We start from the raw sequence: 24,335 nt of genomic DNA, 5'->3' as shown, positions 1-24,335 counted from the left end.
TAAAATTTTGTTTCAGATTTTATTTTCAAATATCAATGTGAGGTATTCAATTGAAGAAACAATTAATTAATAAATAAAATTCCGTTAGCAACCTGTAACTGCGAGGAAAAGACGGTTGTGGATGGTGCAAATAGTTGGTCATTTTTTTTCTTTTTTTTTACACTTTTTTTTAAATTCGTTCTTGATAATGAGTGGCGTGTTCCAAAAAGGACGACGTAGAAATCTCCCTAGTGGACGTATGCTGTAAACGAAGAAAATATCAGATTAGCTAAATTAAAACCATAACTATATTGTCACACGTTTCAAAAATCATTTAATATTTGGAAAATTGATGAATTGTTTGTCAATTCTTTTTATTAAAAATGTTACTAAGGAAATTTTTCCTGATTTTTGAAACGTTGATATCATTAATTATTAATACATTAACATTTATCTTTTTTTTAATTTAGGATCGAACAGAGAAAACAACATAATGGTAAATATTAAAACCTGGAATTTGGAAACGAAGTCATGCAAAGTTTCTGAACGAATTTTTTTATTTCAATTATTTACTTCCCAAGCAGAGCAAAATTTGCAGCAGTGCTTCTATTGCAGTTTTTGCGTGGTTTTTAGATTTATCACAAATTTGGAGATATTTTTTTGTTTTTCATAAATATTACTGCGATGTAATGAAGAGCAATCATTAAGAAAATGATTTATTATTTATTTATATGATGTAAATTGCAAGCTTGATGGATTATACTCTCGTTTCCTGATGCGGTTTTAGAGACACTGTCAGTTTTTAATATTGGACACCTTTTCATCATCTGGCATTATTCATTTCGTCTTTCAAGAAATCTGTAAGTCTTATTTTTAAAAGGATCAATGGCTCAATAAATTATGTGAGATTTTTTTTAATAATGTTTCGAGACAAAAAAAAATATCTTTTGTTTCGAGACAAAAACTACTGAAATTAGATTTTTTAGGAAATTAAATTAATTAAATATTTCTAAATTCTAAATTCTAAATTTTTATTTATGGAAAAAATATCAAATTTCAAAAAAATGATTTGTCGAAATCTATTTGCAGTAGTTCGGTAATTAATAATCATTAATGTAAATTAATTAATAGGGAGAAACAAAACTCGATTTCGTTTCATTCAAGGTGAGAGGACATTGGCAGTTAAAATAATTTTCAAATACTGGAAATTGATTATTAAAAGGGGGGGTGGACTCAAAATGAAAATTGATTGTCTGCTCACTTCAAAGGGGTCTACGATTGTACCAGGGGCTGGTACAGTGAACTCGTGGTACGGGCAGCGAATAATAGTAGTATGTTTGTGGTGATCCTGAAATGACAGATAATCATTTCAAAGAAAATCTTGACAAAATTTTTTATAACATACTTTGTACGAGAAAAGCGACAAGAGACATTTTTTTTAAACAACATTTAACAATAATATTCTAGCATCATATCAGTTCATCTCCAATTCTTTTACGCAAATAAATTTATTTTTGCCTGATTAAAAAAAATAAGTACGATTTAAATAAATTCGAAAAATAAATAAAAAAAAAATATTTTAGTAAATAATTTTAATTATATTATACGAGAAATCTTTTGATAAAAAATAAATTCCCTATCAAGATAAGAAAGACAAAATTTTAATTCGATTTTCTAGAAGCGTAAAGAATTCTATTTTATAAACGATTTTAATCAATTAAAAGTTAGATTCTAAACAGATGAACTGATTTCAATAATTCAAAGTGAATTATATTCCAATGATCGATTACGCACCACGTTATAAATGTGGGATTATTATAGACATTTATGAGGGAAACAATAATTTTATTCGCTGCTAAAGGCTGTTTATAGCACTTTCAATATTTGCTAAACTATAAAAGACAAGAAAAAAAGAAAAAAAAAATTTGGCGGATTCATGCTACTGCTAAAAAAGCTGCATGACCAAAAAATAAGTGCAAGACTTCGGCGGAAGTCTTAAAAATTGTGAAAAAGTGCTCACGTCTCTATTTAAACAAAGTGGCTAGCCAAAGGCCCTCCAGGTCTGGAAAAAAAGTTGAACGAAATTTCACGTTCATGATGGTAAACTACAGCGTTAATGAGCACAAAAAATCAGCTTTCTTTTCTAATTAACATATTTTTGTTCGTTTTTTTCTTTTGCAGATGCAAAATTTGCCAGTTTTTTCTTTCTGGATTTTTTTCAGGATCCAACCATAATTTGTGAGTTTCGCAATTTATCAAAATTATTCATAAAATGGAAAAATTAAATTTTCAAGTAAAAACCAAATGCAAAATTTAATTTAGAATAAATAAAGAAGTATAAATTCAAGCCACACTTTCAAATTAATAATTTCGATCATCGTTTTTCTTTGAAAAATTCATCAAAAAAATGGGATTGCACTCCGTTATACCTGGAAATGCTGAGCATTGATCGCCTCATTTTTTGAAGCTCGAATGCGTAGGTGCGAATTTCATAGCTAGCTAATTGAGCTTTAAAGCGTAAGAACCTTTGCAAAAATACTGATGCAAAAAGAGCAGCACTTCTGCTCTTATTCTATTTTTTTTCGAACTATAAATAGTTTATTCATAATATTATAAAAGGTCTCACGTCAAGATCATCAAGTAATTGCGCATTTACTATTAATATAATTATAACTTTCCTATAGAAAATACAGTCTCTTAAAAAATAAAACATCGATTACGTAATTTATTTTAGTTTTTTACGTCAAGATTTTTTTTCTATTTAAAGCGGGTTTTTTGCAGAAACTTTAGAAAAAATTATTTAAACAAAATTATAAATTTATAAAAAATTTGATTCGTAGAGAAAATATTATTCAGAGTTGCCACAGAAATTTCATTTTGTTTTTCCCTGACTTTTTCCTGACTGATTTTGACTTTTTCCCTGATCCTAAAGAATATTCTGCCATTTTCTCTAAAAATTATTAGATATACTCAAAAAACTGTTCTAATCAATTTATTTACGAATTTTCTTAATTGTAAATTCGAAAATACCAATAAATTCATTTTTAAATAAATATTTAATTATTATTATTCTTCCATAAGAATTAAAATTCTTCAAAAAATTCAAATTCAAAACTTTTTGAAATTCAATAATTTATAAGAATATTATTATAAAACATGAAGAAATCGATCACTCCGAGTCTTCGACTCGGAGCAATTAAAGATGACCGAGTGAGAAAAACATTATTTTTATTATTTTATATTATAAAAGAATATTGTTACTCTAACTTCTTCAAAATTATTTTCATCATTTCAATTCAATTATTTCTAAAAATTGCAATTATTAGGAACTTCTCCAAAATTAAATTAGGTATTATCTAAAACCTTAACTAAAATTAATTTTTAAATCAATTTTTATTAGAAAATTATACGAGAATTTAATTATACATCATTTTATCAACAAATTTTTAAATAATTGAATTCATTCGACGAATTTTAATAAAATTTTCAAAAATAATTGAATTCCTGAGAAGAATTTTATTATTTATGAAAATAATTGAAATTTTGCAATGAGTTTTATTACTTATGAAAATAGTTGAATTATTGCGAAAAATTTTATAAAAAAGATTCAAACAATTGATTTTTTTCGAAAAAATTTATGAAAATTCTATTTTTAATAATTGAATTCCTGTGGAATTTTCATTATTTTCAAAAATAATTGAATATTCGCGTAGAACTTTGTAAAAGTTGTTTTTAAATAATTGAATTTTTTTGGTAAATTTTGTTAAATAAATAGATTACAAATTATTGAATTAAGAAAATTTTTTGAAAATAATTGAATTCTTGTCATGAATATTATTATTTATGAAAATAATTGAATTTTGCAATGAATTTTATTAATATTTATGAAAATAATATTGAATTTTGTCGAAAAGATTTGTTATTTATTTATAAATATAATTGAAATGTTGACAATTTTTTTTGAAAATAATTTAATTTCTGGAAAGAATTTTAATATTTATGAAGATAGTTGGATTTTTTCAAAGAATTGCGTTAAAATTTTTAAAATTGAAACTAAGTAATAACTTTATGGCAGTTCTTCAATAGAATTAAGTCGTTTAAAATAAATTATTGTCAGGAATAGAAAAAATTGAAGTTTTTTTAGAATTCGTGGTAATTTCATAGTTTATGAGACAAACAAAAAGACACAAAAATTCATAATTTTTTTATAAATTCTAAAATTTGTATTTTTTCCAGTACTTTTAATAAAAATTCCTGAATTCCCGGATTTCCCTAATCTGTGACAACCCTGTTATTATTAAAATAATCATAATTTACGTCACTGACTGAAACGGTCATTATTAAAAAAATTATTTAAAAAATTTATTCAACCAAAATATATTTTTAATAATTAAAATAATATCTCGATTTCTATTAATTAATTAATGCTGGCGCTGTGAATATGCTAAAAATATATTTACTTTTAAAATCAAAAAATTGCGTTAATAATAGCTGAGAAGAAATTATCAATATATTAGAGTTATGAAATGTAAAAGTATAAATTTTTTTTTTGCAAGAAAACAATGTTTACTTTTAATAATTTGCAATTTAAATGTTTAAATTAAATATTAGATTTTTATAAAGTTAAAATTAATGTATTTTTTAAGGAATGTTAAATTGTTCTGAAAATATATTTGTTTTTTTTTATCAAAACGCACCTAAAGGCCTGAGCGGATGTCGGCTCCAGAGATAGTTCCGCTTAACAGGGCTAAGATAGCTGTCCCTCAGGAAGAAGGGGGTCCCACATTGTGCATATCTCGGAATATAAGGAGCATAACTGGGATACCACCATGGATCCCTATTGAAGGCAGTGATAGGTGCATTTGGTGAGGGTTCCAAAATATCGAACAATGGTTTCTTTCTCAACAACGATGAGTACGATGGCAAAATATCGTCCAGCAGATTTCCTGTAATATTTCAAACATTTATTAATTTTTTTTTTTTTTCATATTTTGCGATATTAATTAATGTTTAACTTCTTTTCTCGATATTTTCTTTAAATGTTTTATAATCCTTATATTTCTTTTTTATTTTAATTTCTTTTTCAAATTAACTCTCAATTCAAACAAATTTAGCCTTTATTACGTTTGAAATATTCAATAAAATAATTTTCGTTAATTTCTTACCGTGAATGTCGAAAAGTCTTTTCGGGGAAAGAATGCTCGGTGTATGACGAGACAAAAGAGGTGATTTGCTGGGATAAAGTCTGTCAATATCAGCCAAACGATTTAGATGATCATTCCATGCCTTGTCTGCGTCGAAGGGTTGCGCTATTTTTTATAAAAAAAACAACCATATAAATTTTTTTATCTTTCTCCCAATCCATAAATATTTATAATACTTGAGTAATTTTGAATCTTTTTTTTCTTCAAAAATATTTAAATTTTTAATAAGTTATTAAATATTATTGACTCTTTCTCTGTCACTTGCAGAGAAATTATTTTTCTAAAATGAAATATTTTTATTTTTAATTACAATTTTTATAACATCAATGAAATATTTTTTTTCTTATACAAAAATGAAAATTATTTTACCGTTTCATGTGGTATTTGCTTCTATAGAAAATAGACAAAACTTTATAATACATGCCTTATTTTTACTCAACAAAAATTTATCAGCAATATTTGATTGTCATTCGGTTTTTGATCGAGCACATCACAAAAGTGGTGACAAGGTAATAAAATAGTTGGAAACATTCAAGAATCTAGAATACAGAAAAGTGTCTCAACGCATCTGCTCTTGTGTATTTAAAAAATAACTTCTTCAAATGCAAAAAATTAAATTTTGAAAAGGTTTTTTCTTCTAACAAATATTTTCGTGCAACACACCAGCAAGCGTAGATTGTGTACGACGCTTGAGATTTTGAAATGAGTCAAAAAGTAAGGAAAAGTGAAAAAGAAATAATGTACTATTTAGAAATTACTAAAAATTGAAAAGAAATCATATAGTTTTCTACTCTTCCGTTTGTGTGACGGTTTTTATATTTTTTTTTATCAAAATGCGAGATATAAGCCGTGCATTTTCTTTCCCTCTATAGTACAATCAGTAACAAAGTTTATCGAATTCTATTATCTACAATAAGAGATATTTAAAGTAAAAAACAATAATCGCAAACAAAAATGACACATGAATATAAAAATATACTGACCTGTAAAAAAATGCGTCCAGTAAAAAATTCATCCCCTCCCCGTTTTACTTAATTGTTGTTCAGCACGCGAAGTTCAGTTGCAAAAAAGAAGTGCTGATTGTTTTTCCAAAACAGAATTTTTCCCGTAAAAAATGCTTAAAAGTTGTTGTTCTCGGTATATCACATATGACGCAAAAATTGTGTGTTAAAATGTATATAATTAATTGAGGGAACCAAACATAATTTTCTACGCGAATATCAAAATTTGATATTTTAAACCAACACTGAAAGAAATTTTTCTCTACTAACGTGACAAATTGTATTGAATTATCCAATTTTATCCAAACTGTTGGTTGTTTTAGCCGCAAACGGATTTTAGACGCGCTTAGCGCGCATAATCAACAAAACAGAAGGATAACATAACCTATAAATTGGTGACAGTCGACAGTCTCAATCTCAAACTGCGCTCCATCAAAACGGAATTCTCCGCTCAAATCTTCTCAAATCAAGTGGACCACAAGGATCAGAAGTTTATAATTACAAGGCAAAAATGTTATTTGGTAAGTATTTCTTTCAGTGAATGTTTAAAATGTCATGTTTATCGTTATTTTACACTTTTTACAGTTTACACGGTTTCACTCACATTTCAAACATTGAGAAAGAATAACTAATTTTCATAAAAAAAAATTTCTTTTTTAATTAATAACAACGGGGAAAAAAATTACATTTGGTGTAAAAGTGAAGTGGTTGAAAGGGTAAAGGTATTTGCATTAAAAGAAAACAGACATGCCATCTCCTGAAAAAGGCAGAAATTTTTCAATCACGATTCTACTTGTATCGAATATAACTCGATTAAAAATGCCATTAGCTTTGTTAGTATAATGCCCCTGTGTCTCGAATATTAATTTCAATAAAAGAATATAAGCGTTGCTAATATACTTTCTTCAATATTTCTTTTTTCAGATTTTCCTTTGCCAACCACGCTTTGATCATGCTCGAACATTCCATCAACAATACCTTTATAAATTATTGACGTTGAGAACTTTAAAATTAATCATCGAAATCTCATTAAAAAAAAATTGCAAGCTCAAAAAAACGGATCATCTCTTTGGATGTTTTTAAAAGGTAACACAAAAATTAATTAATTTTTGGAAAATTTAATAATTTTAATTAATTAAATAAAAGAAAAACATTAATTTTAAAATTTTAATTTTTGAATTATAAATTATAGTTTTTAAATTATAAATTGTAGTTTTTAAATTAAATTCAAAATTTTTTATTTATTAACCATCAAATTAATAGAACGAAAAGTTTAGAAAGATTTTAAAAATTACTCGCTAAAATTTCTAGCTTTTTCAAGTTTGGTGGCGATGTATAAATCAGTTTTTTTTCGTTTTGTCCTTTTTTCGTTTTCTGTATTTTCTCAAATATATCCTCCTACACCCTCTTTCGACGTATGTACAAATCGCGAACTGCTGAAAATGTTTGCTTTCATCTCAATAATTTCAAAATAACTAAATATAAATATTTAAAAACATTTAAACAGAAATAATGAATTTTGTATCAAGAATTTTTGAATTTTGCATAAATACAAAAATTCGATTTTTTCAATTCTGTTAAATGTAAACAGTGATTATATTCAATTGCTTTAATAATAATAACAATAATAATAATAATTATAATAATAGTAATTATAATAATAATAATTATAATAATAATTATAATAATAATTATAGTGATAATAGTAATAATAAAAATAGTAACAATAATAATAATTAATAATAATAATTGATAATAAATAATATATAAATGAAATTAATAATAAATTATATTATAAATTATATAATAAACTATATTTTTATATAATAAATTATATCTTACACTATATAATAAATTATACCTTAAATTATATCGTAAATTATTATTATTAATTATTCAATATATCGTATAATTCGTATTCACGATGATTTGCAATCATTTTCAACGCAGTATTTTCTAATTTCGTTGCTTATATTTATAAAATTTCACGACTGGTACATACGTATTTAAAATTATCAATTTTATCAATTTCGATTTACTTAAAAATTATAGATAATTATATATTAATTATTTAAATCCTTTCGGTTTCTTAAAACTAATTTTTTGTATTCGCACGCATGCATGTATAACCTGTATACAATAAATCGTGTTTCATTTCATCAACGATTGTGGAATCATGAAAAAATTAACCCCCAATATCCAGATTCGAAAAAAGCGACGATGTTCGAACATTTTTTCGAGAAAAAAGAGAGAGAAAAATTGAGAAATTTGTTTTTAATTTCCTTGGAATAATTCTGATTTTGTATTTTTACAGACAAGTTTGAAGATTCTGGAAGATGTGGCATTTTAGTTTCTCATCAGCGTTAAGACAATTATGTCTTTTTCAAAAAAGCGTTCCTTTGGGGGCCAGGGATAACGGATTCGGCCATGATGACACACGCAAGGGGAAAAAAGTTTTCTCTTATCTAGAAACAGAAAATTAGGCCTTTAGGTCACACCCACCGATCTCGAGAACAAGTCCTCTCACTTCGAGTTTTTAGACAAAAGGACTAAAAGGTAAATACTACATTTTTCTTCTAAATAAGTTTAACGAGAGTCAATAATTTATTGTTGCTTTAGAAAAAATAGTTTTAATTCGAAATTCTATTTTTACAGAAATTCAATATTTAGAAATATTTTTCTTTTTTTTTTGGTACTCCAGCCCTTGGAAACAATTCAGTATTTTTATTTAGAAAAAAATAAATAATTTCTTCTCATGATGCGAGAATGTAAAAAGAGATGAATGCTTTTCTAATATTTGAAATACACAATTGTCTCTCGGGGTGTTTGAAGAATATAAGGAAAAGGTGGAAGGGTCTTTTCGTTGTAACGTTTAATAATCCGGCACTTAGAAACGGGTCCGGTCATTTCTTTTCTTTCCCATTTTCGCGAAATCTGTTGTCGTTTAAGCTCGCTCAAGTCCAACATGCGATACATATACGTCCATTTGGAAGAAATAGACCCTGGAAAAAATCAGAATCAGAGTCGCTGCGAATAATGGAACATTAAACGAAGAAATGACTGCTTCGATGAAGAGAGAATATTGAAATATTTCCGGCAAGAGATGAACGAGAAAGAGACATTTTTCGACAGACAAAATTAATTTTTGGAGAGTGATTTTTATTAAATTCTCATGATTCCTAACAATCTACAAAACACAATATGATGATGATTTTCACTTAAAATGAAAATGAAGAAGAGAATTAATTCCCCGCCAGTTGAGATAAAGAAAACTTCGTACAAAAGGGGAAAGATTTCCTGGATTTTCTTTTCAAAAAATTCGGTTCCCAAAAGAAGAAGTGAAAATCCATTGGAATAGGAAAATGATAATTTTTTCTAAGAATGATTGATAAAGTTATACATCATGCGTGTTTGTGCATTGTGCGCGTGATGGAGTGTAATTATATAGGTACGACGATGTACAGATAAAAACATTACAGGATGAAATTAGTATCGTTACACATGTCTAACATGACGATATATAGACTAGATTAAACGTAATGGTTGCCATAGTTTAATTACTGATCGTTCCACGTCTAGTACATCGAATTTCAATCCCACGTAAACTTTGTGAGAAAAAAACAATTTTTTTTTACAAATCAGGAAAAATTTGTCTTGTTTACGTAAGATTGAAATGGAGGAATCGGGACTCGGATCAGGAAATAATCGTGCATCTTCGGATTTTTGTGCTTTCAGTTTCGGTTCCTTTTTAATTTTTCTAAAAATTTTCAATTTCGAACTTAACTTAAACTTACTGCGGTAACTATTTACTTTTTAAGTAAAATTAGATTTTTACTTATATTTACAGAATTTGGAAGTTTACTTGGAAGTAAAATTTGTATTTTACTTGAAGAACTATAAGTAAATGTTGCCATTTGGAAATTATTTTCAAAAATGAGCCAAATTTTAGGTTATGCTTATGATCCTTTTACTCATTTCATTTTAGCAGCTGTTTTTATTTTTAGAAAAAAGGAATTTTCATTAAATATTTCCTATGTCATTAGAATTTAAATAATCGTTAGTTTCCACTGAAAGTAAATCCTCATTATGTCACGAAATTAAAAACCATAACCTAGAATTTGAGGTCAAGTTTGTAATTTTCGAATTGAAAATAAGTCGATTAACTCTCAAGAGAAACCACCGAATTCTTCATTACATCTGAAAAAATTAACAAAAACTGATTTTACTTTTGTATAAGTAAACAGAATCTTCTAATTGATAAAAATACGGAAAACACGGAAAACAAGTAATAACGCAAACATAACCTAAAAATTAATTTGCTTATTTTGCTTTTTTGGAGCGCGTCAAAATTAAGATTCCGCTGTAATTCGTTGGCCTGACGATTTACATCACAATCTCAATTAGTCGATTTTCGGAAAAATTAAAAAAATCTAATCCAAATTGCAAAAATAGAAGCAAATTTTCTAGATTTAAATGACAGAAAGTGAAAGCACTGTGGAAATTACAAATGAATTCTTAGTATCTAGGAGATTCAGAGTGTGAGCGACGATTATTTGGTTGTTATATAGATATGAGGGATGTCATATCCGATGACATCGTGCGTTGTTTTTTTTTTATTTCATTCTCTTTGTTTATTGTTCACTGTTCATTTTGCATTCGTGTCTGTTTGCTTGCATTATTTTTGACACGTCGATTCATTTTAATCGTCGATCGGCTTCATGATTTAGAGTCTTGCGTAGTTTCGAGCTTTTTCGACACTGATCTGTTTTCATTTCGAGGGTTTTAGTACATACCGGGGACAAAGCGCTCTACTGGTTTGTATTGGTGCGGGTAAATCTGTCTCGGCGAGTAGCCATAGATCTCACGATGTACTGGCAGGTACCTGAAAAATAGAAATTACAATTGTTACAATTAATGAATTTATTTAATTTTTCAATTTTTTCTCTTGTTATTTAAATAGACATTTTTTTACTTCAATTTGAGGAAAAACGGAAATTTGTTTTTTTATACTATTTCAATTCTTTTTTGAAAAAAGGAACAAATCGAGTCAACCAATCAGATTGCGAGTTGTATATCGATTGCTCTCGATAGTATCGATTTACCCATCAGCCATTGCGGCTTTTGCTGTGTAGGAACATAACCTCATTTTGCTCGCTTTGTTTATTTTGTTTCTTGATTGACTCGAGCAAGAATTTCAGTTCTATTTGTTATTAAATTTATCAATTATTATTTACTACTGCTTGCTATTTGTGTATTTTTAACAGTGAAACACATAATTACAAAGTTCAAGAAAAGATATGAGTTCCTATCATTTGTATTGATTGGAAAAAGTCCTTCGAAATCGGCAAATTGGTAAAATCGGAATTCTAAACTTACAAATTTAGTGAAAAAAATACTGTCTATTTTTTGAATTGTTAAAATATTAAAATTACGTAGTAGGTAAAGGCATTGTTCTAATTTTCTCACCTATAACCAGGAACATTGATGCGGTCAGCGGCGTGAGCGGGATCGTCGAAAATTGATTTTCCGTACGGCCATGATGCGGAATGCAGTTCAGGGAAATCGGAGCGGAAAATACCACGGGGCCTGTGAGTGTGTTCTGGAGCCCTCATGTCGTCTGTACCTGAAGATTCATGTTCAGCATTAAACTCGGTAATTGAATTTAAACTTAAATTATACATTAAATTAAATTCGAGCTTTAATTTTAGCACTCGGGAAGTTTGTATATAAATAACTAAAATAGATTTCGACATATTTGTTAATTTCCTAGTTTTCTTAAATGCGCATTTTGCACGTAATTACAATTTCAAAATTGCGTAACTTAATCAGTATATAAATTAAAATATAAAATTAAATATAAATTATAAAACTATATAATCTAAAACAAGAGTTTTGTGTTAATTGTGTAAATGAAAGTTACCTTTTAAGGCTCGTACGTAACTTTGCCAGAACCTGGCTTTTCTTGTGATTGGTTCGTTGCGCCCGATCATATCGAGATTGCTTCTGAATCTTGCGTCCATTTTTGTTGATCTACTGTTTTGCTAACTGCTCGTTTGCTGAAAATCGAAAGAAAAAATAGTTTATCATTTTGCATTAATTTTGAGGTTAGGTACATAATTCTCGTGTTTTCAGTCTGCAAATAATCTCCGGAATCGAAACAATTTCGTATAATAGTTGAAAAATGAATAAAATAATACAATTTTGCATTAATTTTGAGGTTATGTGCGTTAATAATGATTCTCGCATGTTTTGAGGGCAAACAGGGCAAATAATCTCCGGAAGCGAAACGATCTGAATTTAAATTTATAAAGTGCTGCTGATTTATTTCTATAAACGAAAATAATCTAAGTGGTTTTTGTTTAATCATCTTTATTTTCGAACATGAATGGATTTTAAGAGAGAAATTTTCAAGTAGTTACAAGTGCGATGATTTATTTTTAGTATCGGAATTATTGAAAGATGATCGATCAACGTCAATGAGCTTTTAGCATTTTGGCATCGAGTTAATTCGAATTTTATCGATAATACGTAGGCGTCTTTTTAGACGCCACCGCGATGTTCTGACAAACAAAAATATTTTTAGCGGTTTAATTTATTGTATCTATAGCGCCATTTCTTCATAGAAATTCGTGAAATCAATTTTCCAAATTTTCACGAGAGTTTTTTCATAGAAGAATTATTTGAAAATACTAAATTACCAATAATAGCAAAAATCTAGAAATAGGGAAAAATTATTAATTTTTACATACTTTTATCAGGTGGAAATCATTTTTGAAAATTTTATATAATATAGTTTCTCAATAAAGCGTCAAGGGAAATGCTTTTCATGATGCATCACGGTTCACGTGATAACCAAAGTAGTCATTAGTGATGTTTCTTGTCATAAATCTTGCAGAAATAGGTCATGACAGTTAATTTCAATGGTAGAAGAGTATTATTGATTTGTTAATGTTTTGTAATAATTCTTCCAGTTGTTGCGGTAAAATATTAGCCTCGATATTCGAACCAATAGGAATTCACAATGATTGCAAATTTAATTCAGTTGTAGATTTGTCGAAAATTTTACTTTTTTACAACTTTAACTTCAAAAGATTTTTATTTCAAATTTTGTAGAATGTCAATTTTAAATTAATTTAATTAGAAGTTTTTAAAAATTTTAAAAACTAAAATTCTTCAAAAATTTATTTATGAAAATAATTTGTAAATAATTGAATTCCTGTGAAATTTTTATTATTTATGAAAATAATGAAATGTTTAATTTACATAAATAATAAAAATTTCACGGGAATTCAATTATTCACAAATTATTTTCATAAATATTTTTTACAGGGATTTAATTATTTTCATAAATACGTAATGAAATTCATCGCAGACTTTCAATTATTTTTAATACAATTTTAATGGAATTTCTCGAAAAATGTAATTGTTCTTAAAAATTTTATTAAAATTTATCAAAGAAATTCAATTATTTTTAAAACTTTTGCTACGATTTATTTATTAGAATTTAAGTATTATTTTCAATACATTTTTAATTGAATTTCTTCAAAGAATTAAATTATTTTCACAAATTTTAATAAAATTTGTAATAATTCAATTTTTTTCAAAATAATTTTAATAAAATTCTTCGTAGAAAATTAATTATTTTCAAAAATTTGTCAAAATTCAATTATTTAAAAAAAAATTTTAATAAAATTTGTCTGAAGAATTCAATTATTTTCAAATGAAATATAATTCTTCGCAGAAATCCAATTATTATGTTAAAAAATTTACGAAAATTCTCAAAAAATTTCTATTGTCTTTATAAATAATAACATTTTTTTCCAAAATTCAATTATTTTCAAAAATTTCAATTATTTTTAATACAATTTTCATGAAAATTTTCGAAAAATAAAATTATTCTTAAAAATTTTATTAAAATTTGTATTTATTTATTTTACAATATTAAAAATATTATTAAAAATATATTTGTTGATAAAATTCTTTATGAAGATTCGATTTTAAGAAACATTTAATTATTTAACAAAATATTTATTTTTGTAGTGAAATACTTGAATTTTTGTAGAATTTTCTAATAAATATTGATTTAAAAATGAATTTGAGTTAAAATTTTAGATTATTAAATATTGAAAGAATTATAGCTTGAATTTTTAGTAATAATTAAATTTTCAAAAGGTTTCAAATTAAAATTTTTGAAAATTTGAACTTTTAAAAGTTCAAAAAAAAGTATAAAAATACATTTAATTAAGAATCCTGTATAGAAATAATTTTTTTCGAAAAGTTAAATAGAATTTTTTTTTAATTATTTAATTTTAATTATTTAATTCTAATATACTTAACTAAAAAATGGGAGAATAATCGAAATTTCGTAAAATTAAATTGCAAACAAAAGAATTTGAAAATTCTCAAAGAACTTTTTCAAAAATTATTAAAAAAAAATTGAAGAATTTTAGTTGACAATTCTAGAAATGAATAATCGTAATGATAAAAATAATTTTTGAAGAAGTTACAGTAAAAAAATAGCAAGTTATAATTATTATATGTTATTTCATTTGAAATTCGTTCAAATCTGCATTTTTTGATTGAAATAATTTTTTTGTTAATTTAGAAAAGAAACCGCTCTATAATTGTTTAATTTTTTATGTAATTTTGATTTAATTCTTGCAATTTTTGCAAATATTTGAATAGTAAATAATATTCGTTCAAAATTTCGAGAAAATTTTCCAAAAATAGTTTTAATAAAAAATGTTTCGTTTATTTGTACGTTTCAAAGTTTGTGGATTATTTTCACAGAGAATAATTGGAAAGAGAAATAATGCTTAAAATAAAACTTGAAAATTATAATTAATCGTTGAAAAGAGTGAAAAGAGCAGTTTCGCAAGATTAAATTCGTTAAGAAGATAATGTCAGTTACAGTAAGCCAGCTGATCGGACACGTGGGGAGCGCCGATGCCAAATTACTTTGCTCGTCTGACAAAAATTGACCTCTTCTACTGACTGTTTAAAAAAAACTGAATCATTATAGTAAAATTCTTTTTTTTCGATTGTCATTTCTGAAATGACTATTTATTCGTCTTTTTTTACAAAAAAAAAAAAAATTTACAATAGTTTCTTTTTATCTATTTTCATTTATATTCAGTTTTGTTCATTTATGTTCATTTTTGTTTATTTTTGTTCAGTTTTGTTCATTTTTGTTCATTTACGTTCATTTATGTTCATTTTTATTCATTTATATTCAGAAATACGAAATTAGGGATTATTAGGGAAATAAATAAAAATTAGGGAATACAAGTCTAAGTTGTTAGTGGATTAAAATTTAATTGCACACTTTTTTTCTCTCTAGAAATTTTGCCGAAAGAATTCGTCTATTCTGAAATGTGGAGGAAGAAGATAAAAAAAAAGTCTGAATTCGACTGCGACGAATTATATTCGAAGGCGTGACGCAATATTGGTTAAATCTCTCTGTCTTTGCGGCCGCTAAATTTAGGTTGCCCGGGCCGGGCTGTTTTTAGTTTTGAAAACAGGTGGACGTCCAAGTACGACCGTTTACGTTGGTGGAACAAAAACGATGCGACACGTCTCTGTCCCCATGCACACGCATTTATATACAAACAAGTGAGTCTTGTTGACTTTGACCGATTTTCAACCTCCTCTGAATTTACTTTCCCCCATTAAAACTACACACCAATTAGTTGACTTTGACCTTGCTGTTGCAATTATTTTTAACGCAAAGGTCATTTCCAAAGGGAAAACAAAATTTCTCGAAATAGAAGAAAGTTCATGGGAATTTAAATTTTTTTCTTGTTTTGCTATTCTTTGTTCTATGCGTTGGGGAAAAATTTATTTGAATCGAGGAGACGATTAGTTGTCTGTTATTAAATAAATATTTGAATTGAGAAGACGATTAGATACTTGTTTATTGTCAAATAAATATTTAATTGTCTCAAGTAATTTTTATTTGTGTCAAATAATTTTTATTTGTATCCAACAATTTTTATTTAAGTCAATTATGTGGTTTTTCTTTCAAATACAATTTATTTAAGTCACTTAATTGGTATTTGTCTAAAATACTGAATTTATTGGTTCAAAAACAGTTTATTTAAGTCAATTAATAGTATTTGTTTCAAATACTGAATTTAATGGTTCAAATGCAATTTATTTGTTGTTTGAATCAAATCAATTTTTTTTTCAATCTTCGTTTGAAATTTCTTTCAGTCTTTTTGTCAAAAAGATTCGTTTTGTCTGGAGGATTAATTTCCTGCTTGAATTAAATTATATTGTATAATCAACAATGATTCGCAAAAATTTGAAAAAAAATGATTTAAAAATTCGATTTTAAATTTGGAAAGAAAATATTTTTTTAACGAAGGAAATAACTGAATATTAAAAATAGGAAAGTTTGACGAATTTGCTAAAGATTTCCAATTTCTTGTAATTATTCGTATTTATAATCAAGTAGTAAATTAATATATTATAGTAGATTATAATTTTTCTAGATTGAAATGTAAACATCTATAAAGAATATATACAGACAGGAAATGCTTCCTGTTTGTCACTAGTGTGTCATGAGCTAAGAATGCTAACCTTGACTTCTAATAGATTGCAAAAGGAAGTGCCATATTATAATTAATCACAATTGGTAAACAAAACATTAATAGTGCAACGAACCTTGAGTCACTATTCTTTATTTAAATCATTATGAAACCAAAATATATAACACTAGAGTATTATATATTTTTGTTTCAAAATATATGTACTACAAAACGTAGGTACAACGAATAATATATTTTCTCAAAAATAATATATTTTCACGACTCATTTCAACACTTCAAAAATATTTACAATTTTTCACATTTATGTTTAATTTATTATGTATTTATTTTTAGTTATTATTTATTGAGGAAAAAACAATTTAAACAAAAAAATTAGTTTAATATCTTTTTTCTAAATTTAATTGCGGAAATTTTTTCCACTCGTAATTTTCTGGATTTGAATTTTAACAAAAATTACAAGAAATTGAAGAAAAAACAAAATTTCGATTGTTTGGTGGACTAAATTTTTTTAGAAATTTCTTTGAACTGTAAAATAATAATTTAATACGTATTTTTTGGTAATATATAATATTTTTTTAGTTTTGTGACTCAAGGGAAAATTTGCAATTTAATTAGAAATCGCAATTGTGGTTATTAACGAAAATAAACTAAATTCTCCCTAAATTTAAATTTCTCGCCGTTCCATTTATTTTTTGCTCTTCTGAGAAAAACACTTTTGAGTAAAACTATCTTCTCTCGATGACAGAATTACTTCTTTTATTGACTGATGAAAATTTTATTTCGAGAAGAGAAAAAAAAATTCACATCGAAATAAATTTGGAAAAACATTTTTGAATTCGTTATTGATTATTTAATATTTAATAATAGGTGCTCGCCTTTTTTTCTAAAAAATATTTTCTAATTCTTTTTTTTTTAAATAATCAATTTCTAAATTTCGAATTTCGAAAATCAGATTTCTATAATTCTCAAGATTTGAACTTTCAAACGAATGAAATATTTTTGGTCAAAAATATTTTTACAAATAGAAATTTCTAAAAGTAAAGGATAATTATTTTTAAATTGAGTTACTAAAGATTTATGTTATTGAAACATTTTTTACCAGCGAATGAAACATTGTGAGAAAAACAAAATTTTAGAAATGCCCTTTATTAGAAAAACTTTTTTAGAAATTCACCTTCATTGGAAAGAAAAGAGTTAGAAAATAAAAAATTAGAAAATGTGTTTTTAAAAAACTAAACTTTTAGAAAAAACTAATTTTATTTCGTAAATTTTATTTTTATAAATTTTTCTTATTTCATTGACTATTCGTTTTGATTATTATTACTTTTACTATTATTTTAAACAAAATAAGCACGTATTACTATTATTAATATTTATTTGTAAAAAAACTAGTAATTAATTTTCCTATTTGCTTTGACAGTTAAAATCGTGAGAAGGGGGCCATGTTTCGAATTCAGAACAAAGTCACACAGAAAGCGTCGAGACAAACTATTTTGAGTTAGTTATTCAAACAGGAAGAATAAGAAATGAGAGAAACGAGGTGCCAAGCCTCACATACTTTGCAAACACAACCTCTTTATAATTAGGTCACTGTCGAGGGTAACCGCACATTTTTGTTTCCAAAAATGTTAATCATTTTCTCCAGTTTGATGGAAATACAGCGCACTTTGGAAAGTAAAATGAGAAAAATTTTTTATTTTCTTCTCGAAAATTCGAATGAGACTCGTAGAGAAGAGGAAATTTTTTTTTTGAATATAATGAATAGATAATAGTCTCGTGCGATGTTTCATTTAAAGACATTTAATCTAGATAAATGCTAAAAATACGAGTGGCGTAGCCGAGCGAATCATCCGGGGCATAGGTCCAAAACTGAAATACATTTCGCGTGTTTGACTTTTAACGTAGGTGGGTGCATCGTTATCGAATTCCACCTGAAGACTTCTGTTTCATGTCTCTGGCGAAATTGTGTTATTATGTCATTACTTTTCGTTTATGCTTCTGAATTGATATAGTTATTCTGTCAAATAAACAATTCGTGGTCGTTTTACAACTCGATTTTATTACTGCGAAATATTCATTGCTTTGGAACGAATCGTTATTTTCGCAGGAGTGTTAAAAATATTCATTATTACACTATTGCGAGTTTTATTTATAAAATTATTAGCGAACTTGGGATTTTTTTTTAAATTTAAATTCTGAGAATTTTCCGAAACGATAAAAGTAGAAAGAGGTTTTTTTATTACTGGTGGTAGTAATAATTGAAATACTTTATTTTTCATTGAATATTTAATTTTTTTAAAAATTTTTATCAATTATGTTTTCTTTTAATTTGCAAAATAGTAAAAATTATTTTTATTCTTTTTACTAATTTTTATTAGTTATGTTTGCTTTTAATTCGCAAAATAGTAAAAATTATTTTTATTTTTATTTTTTACGAATGAATTCGTATTAGCTAATCTTTTTTATTTTGTTTATAGATTGGGAAGGCCTGACGAAAATTGACACGTGCCCTGATTGGTCTGAAGTTTATGACGTCTAGACTGACAAACTGGTAAGTAATATTTATATTTTCAAAGCTTTTCAAGAAAAGATTGTCTCTGAAAACGTTTTCTATATTTATCTTCTCTATTCCGTGCGAAACGACCATTTTTCGCTTATTTCAACTCTGAGAAAAAAAATTTTACTAAATTTTTGAACTCTCAATTGAGCGAAATATTTTTCTCTATTTTCTTTCTGCTTAAAGAAATATGGAAATATTTCTAAGAATTACTAGACTAAAATTAAAAATATTGAAATTATTAAATTAAATTAAAATTAAAAATCAAAAAAGTTAAAAATTAATTTTCTAATTATACAAAACAGTATTTTTTAAGTAAATTTAAATAAAAAGAAGCAATAAATTAACGTCATTTACTTAAACATTCGAAACGTAGGGACAAAAAAAGAATTTTATTTTGAATATAAAAGAATGGATAAGGATTTAATATTTATCGTGAAATATTAATAACATTACTGATGATATTAATCGATATAATTTTTATTGTAAATGTTTCTGAACCGGAAAAATACTTAATAGTCTTTATACTAAACTTTTATGTTCCATAATTTTAAGAAAGTTAAACTTGTGTCCCTTTTTATTATCGAAAAGCTCTTTAACTCGAATTTTAAAGCATTTTCCTTGAACTTCAGTTTAGTAGCGTTCTATTTAGAAAATTGAGTACAAAATTTTTTTCTAGTCTGTTGAACAATCGTCGCGAGTGGGGTTATTTTTTGGCAAAATGCCACGTAAATTTTATTCGTTTCGTATTTCGTTATAAAATTCTATTTACGCAATAATCATATATGGAGTTTCAAAACGTCAGATGAGAATTTTCATAAATTCACAAATAGATTATATTCATCGGTAATTAATTTTTTAGGTATATTTTCAAAAATTAATATTGTTCAGAATTCTGGAAAGACAAATATAATAATCTACAATGATGAATAATTTCCGAAAACAATATTAAAAAAAAAATTCTTTCTAATGAAATTTAATGAAAAATTTCGCAAATCTTGTCAAATTTTCGATTATAATTAAATTATATTGTGTTATCTAATTCTTTTCAATTTTCAAAGTAAGAGTACCGAATAGAGTAATTTAATCGAGGTGAAGTTCACAACATTTATAATTAACGAATTTGAAAAGAAAATATTTGTTCACTCAAATTTTTATACATTTATGTTTAAAAAATTATTTATACACTTTTTTGATGAATAATTTAAAAGAGAAAAATTTGTAAACAAAAAATACTGTTGTTTTTTGAGTAAAAAATAATGATCCTAAAGTTATGAACTTTGAAATGAACGAAATTTATTTATTTCTTCTTTAAATTACATTTTTTTACAATAATTTTGTGTCACTCGAAGAAAATTAATTTTTAAAGTTTCTAAATGTAGAATATAAATTTTTTATTTTTTTACCATTAATGATTTATGAAAATATTTTTAATAAGAAACATTTTGTTCATTTGAACGTTCAAAACTTTTGTGAATCAAAAAAAAATTTTTTCTTTTCCCAACTATATAATAATTTTTAATTAATAATTAAAATATAATAATATTAATAATTTTAATTTTAATTAATAATTAAAATATAATATTAATAATTTTAATTTTAATTATTAATTTATCGTTTAAAATATAAAATATAACAATAATATAATTATTATTGATTCAATTAATAAAATATATAAAAGTTGGCAAAAAATAGCGTTGTGAACTTCACTGATGTGTTTGGCGAAGTTCACAACGTTTATAATTAACAATTTAACAAAAAAAAATATTTTTTTCCTCAATACTTTTTTACTAATTTTGTCTAAAAAATTTTTTTCACAGTATTTCTTGATTGAAATCTTTGAAAAAAATATGTAAACAAAAAATATTACTTCGATTAAGAGAAGTTAACGATTAAAATATTTAGTAAATTTAAAATATTACTGTTTTTTTGAGTAAAAAATAAACTATTTTGTTACAATCGCAGAATAAAATACGATTTTAGAGAAACTATTTTAGAAACTATTTTTTTTCGCAATATTTTTCTATTATTTTTTACTCTAAATAATTTTTACAATATTGATCGATAATTTTAAGAAGAAAAATAAACAAACAATGTTTTTTCTGAGTAAAAAAAAATTTTTTTTTTTCGAATTGTTTATGAAAAAACGTTGTGAACTTCAGTCAAGTTTTAATCGAATTGTTAGTAAGAGATTTTTGAAGAGAGAATTATTTCAAGTAGTAAGAGTAAACCTCTAAGTAGAACAGGTCAATTGTCAGCAGTTGGGAAAGTCGTATATAACTACTTAAAAACGTGGAATTTTATTTCTATCTTTTCTATTTCGTTTCAGTCAATTTTATAGTTTTTTGTAGTATTTTACAGTATTTTTATAGTATTTTATAGTATTTTTTTTAGTATTTTACAGTAATTTTCTAGTAAAAATTTTAATTACAAAAAAAGACAAATTCAAGTATATATAGTACAAAAAGGTCAACCTGTAAATGGTACTCAGGTCAATCGGCCACGAAATATATATTAACTACGAAAAACACAAAAATGTGCGAAAAAATATTAACTGAAATTAGAGAATTGAGAAAACTTGGAATTTCAACGATTCTGCGATAGTTGTGGTTTTTGAATTAAAATAAAACGCGAATCTTCAATTGGAGTCGGAAAAAGAGTGAGCCAATCGAAGTAGATGGTGGAGCGTAACTGGCTCGCCACTCTTCAAGAGGGACTATTCTTGGCCGCCGTATAAATAAGAAGCATTACATAATCGGCAAACAAATCGATGCCAATTATTATAAACAAACTCCTGCCTCATTGGGGCAAACACTCGTCTTTCATTTCCCAAAGCGGGGCATGCAGTCAATTTCCGACCAAGTTTTCTTATTTTTACAATTCTCAGTTTTTTTTTTTTTTTTTTTTTGAAAAGTTTCTTTTAAAAATGGAAATTCTTACTTTTAAGGAATTTATTTGTATTTTTTATTCAAATCACTGATTAGTTGGAAATTATTATTAAAATTATTGAACAAATTAAAATGTTAAAGAAATATTTATACTTGAATCGAGTAATTGTTTAGTAAATTTCTATTTTTTTTGTTCTTTTTAATTTGTTGAAATCGGGGAAATTTTATTTAAACCAATAGATTTAGTATTTGAAGCAAATATCGTTTAATCGACTTCAATTGTTAAGTAATTCTTCTTAATTTGTTTAAATTAAATAAATTTTTTTCAAACTAATATTTTTAGCATTTGAAGCATTAATTAATTGACTTAAATTGTTAAGTACTTTTTCTTCATTTGTTGAAATCAAATAAATGTTTTTTAACCAATAGTTTTAGTATTTTAAGGAAATACTATTTAATTGACATAAATTGTTAAATAATTTTTTTTTTATTTATTGAAATCCAATTTTCTTTAGTTTTAGTATTTAAAGCAAATGCCATTTAATTGACTTGAATACATTAAAAAGAATTACTTAGCAATTATATTTGTTTCAAGTAAATATTTATTTTATAATAGTCAAGTAATCGGTTATTTAAATGAAGTAAATTTGTTCCCAGTGTATTTTTATTTTAGTATTCTTTAGTATTCTTCGGTATTGTTTAGTATTCTCATTTAGTATTCTTTAGTATTCTTCAGTATTCTTATTTAAACCCAGACAATTCATTTAATTATTAATGATAAGAATGTAATTTTCTGACTACCGCTTATAAATTATAAATAAAATTAAAACAATTATAAATAAAACTTTGAGGTTAACGATCACTCCGAGTCTTTGACTCGTAGTGATCGTGAACCTCAAAGTTTTATTTATTAATAATTAGGATTATAGGAATTGTTATTAGAGGTAAAATTTCAAAAAAAGATTAATGTTAATGATATTTTTTTCAAAAAAGGTTAATTTTTTAATTAGTAGGTACAAGCAATTGTGTTACATGGTAAATTAGTCGTTGATGTTCCACGCATAATTACAGAATTCTTTCAATTAGTCTCATTTCGATTCAAAATTTTTTCTATCTCCAAATGCAAATTTGAATTATGTCAATAATCCAAATCCATATAAAAATCTACAAATAGAATCCAAATCGTAATATGTGATGATAATGACAATGATTATGTCAATAATCCAAATCCATATAAAAATCTACAAATAGAATCCAAATCGTAATATATAATAATGATGACAATGATTATGTAAATAATCCAAATCCATATAAAAATACAGAAATAAAATCCAAATCGTAATATATCATAATATAAAATATGTAATAAAATTGTAATGTCAGCCGAAAATTTGTTCAGAAAGGACTCCGTAATTAATGCGTGAATGTTACTTTGGTAACAGGTGATAGTTTCCTACTGACATTCGTCGAGATAATAATATCGAAAAATTGTCGATCCGGAGAAAAATGATTTACACACTTTGTCACACACTTGATCGATTTTCGAGTTTCCTATGATGGAAAATTAAATTCAACACTCGCGGTTTAATTTTCTCACGTTTTAATAGATATCGAAGCACAATGATTTCTTTTCACGTCGCGAAATTTCGTTAGAAATTCTTAATTTTTTTCGGATTCGAAGAATTTTTTTCGAGTTTTTGAATTATTTTTTTTTTAATTTTTATTTTGAAAACTCGATGATCGATCTGAGAATGGATCATTGATCCTTTACCTAGTTTCGGATGACCGTTCGGTTCGAGGGTTGGAGCTTAGACTGGGCTACTGCCGCCAAAATTGCCAACTAGTATAGCTGATTAGAGATACAAGTGGCGCCGCGATGAGATGAAATTTGGTAACGGTCGCGAGACATTTATGGCAACCCCCACCTCATTATGATGAGCGGAATAATCTGTGAAAAAAAAAGAATTCGAATTTCGAGCTAGGTGTCTTCCCACGTATTTTCTCTTGCGCGTTTTCACGCGAGAGCTTCCGACGATGCGTCAATGACTCGAGAGAGAAGACGAAGGTCGCGGTGTGTCGCAGATCCGATCGCATCGTCGTCACGGAATCACTCTCCACGTGTTGTACTTTGTGCACAACAGAAAAGTCATTCTTTT

General features: G+C 25.9%; 1 protein-coding gene across 5 annotated transcripts; it reads right to left on the bottom strand.

Moving 5' to 3' along the window:
* On the bottom strand, positions 1 to 24,103 carry LOC122500673. 5 transcript variants are annotated; one of them, XR_006301501.1, is made up of 9 exons: positions 23,951 to 24,103; positions 12,105 to 12,240; positions 11,651 to 11,807; positions 10,978 to 11,066; positions 5,145 to 5,288; positions 4,677 to 4,925; positions 2,000 to 2,041; positions 1,241 to 1,327; positions 1 to 241 (listed from the first exon to the last, which is right to left on the bottom strand). XR_006301501.1 is itself a non-coding variant. In XM_043609724.1 (8 exons), the coding sequence occupies exons 2-7, from the start codon at positions 12,202 to 12,204 to the stop codon at positions 2,004 to 2,006; spliced, it is 777 nt and encodes a 258-aa protein (XP_043465659.1). In that variant the 5' UTR covers positions 12,205 to 12,240; positions 23,951 to 24,103; the 3' UTR covers positions 1 to 241; positions 2,000 to 2,003. The 5 variants fall into 5 exon arrangements, 4 of the variants coding, with proteins under 4 accessions (XP_043465659.1, XP_043465657.1, XP_043465658.1 ...); XM_043609724.1 differs by lacking the exon at positions 1,241 to 1,327; XM_043609722.1 differs by lacking the exon at positions 2,000 to 2,041.
* Positions 24,104 to 24,335: the final 232 nt, after the last annotated feature.

The sequence above is a fragment of the Leptopilina heterotoma genome, unplaced genomic scaffold (assembly GCF_015476425.1).
Source record: "Leptopilina heterotoma isolate Lh14 unplaced genomic scaffold, ASM1547642v1 Lhet_19, whole genome shotgun sequence".
Classification (NCBI taxonomy): domain Eukaryota; kingdom Metazoa; phylum Arthropoda; class Insecta; order Hymenoptera; family Figitidae; genus Leptopilina; species Leptopilina heterotoma.
The sequence above is the reverse complement of the archived record's forward strand: the minus strand, read 5'-3'. Positions and strand labels throughout refer to the sequence as shown.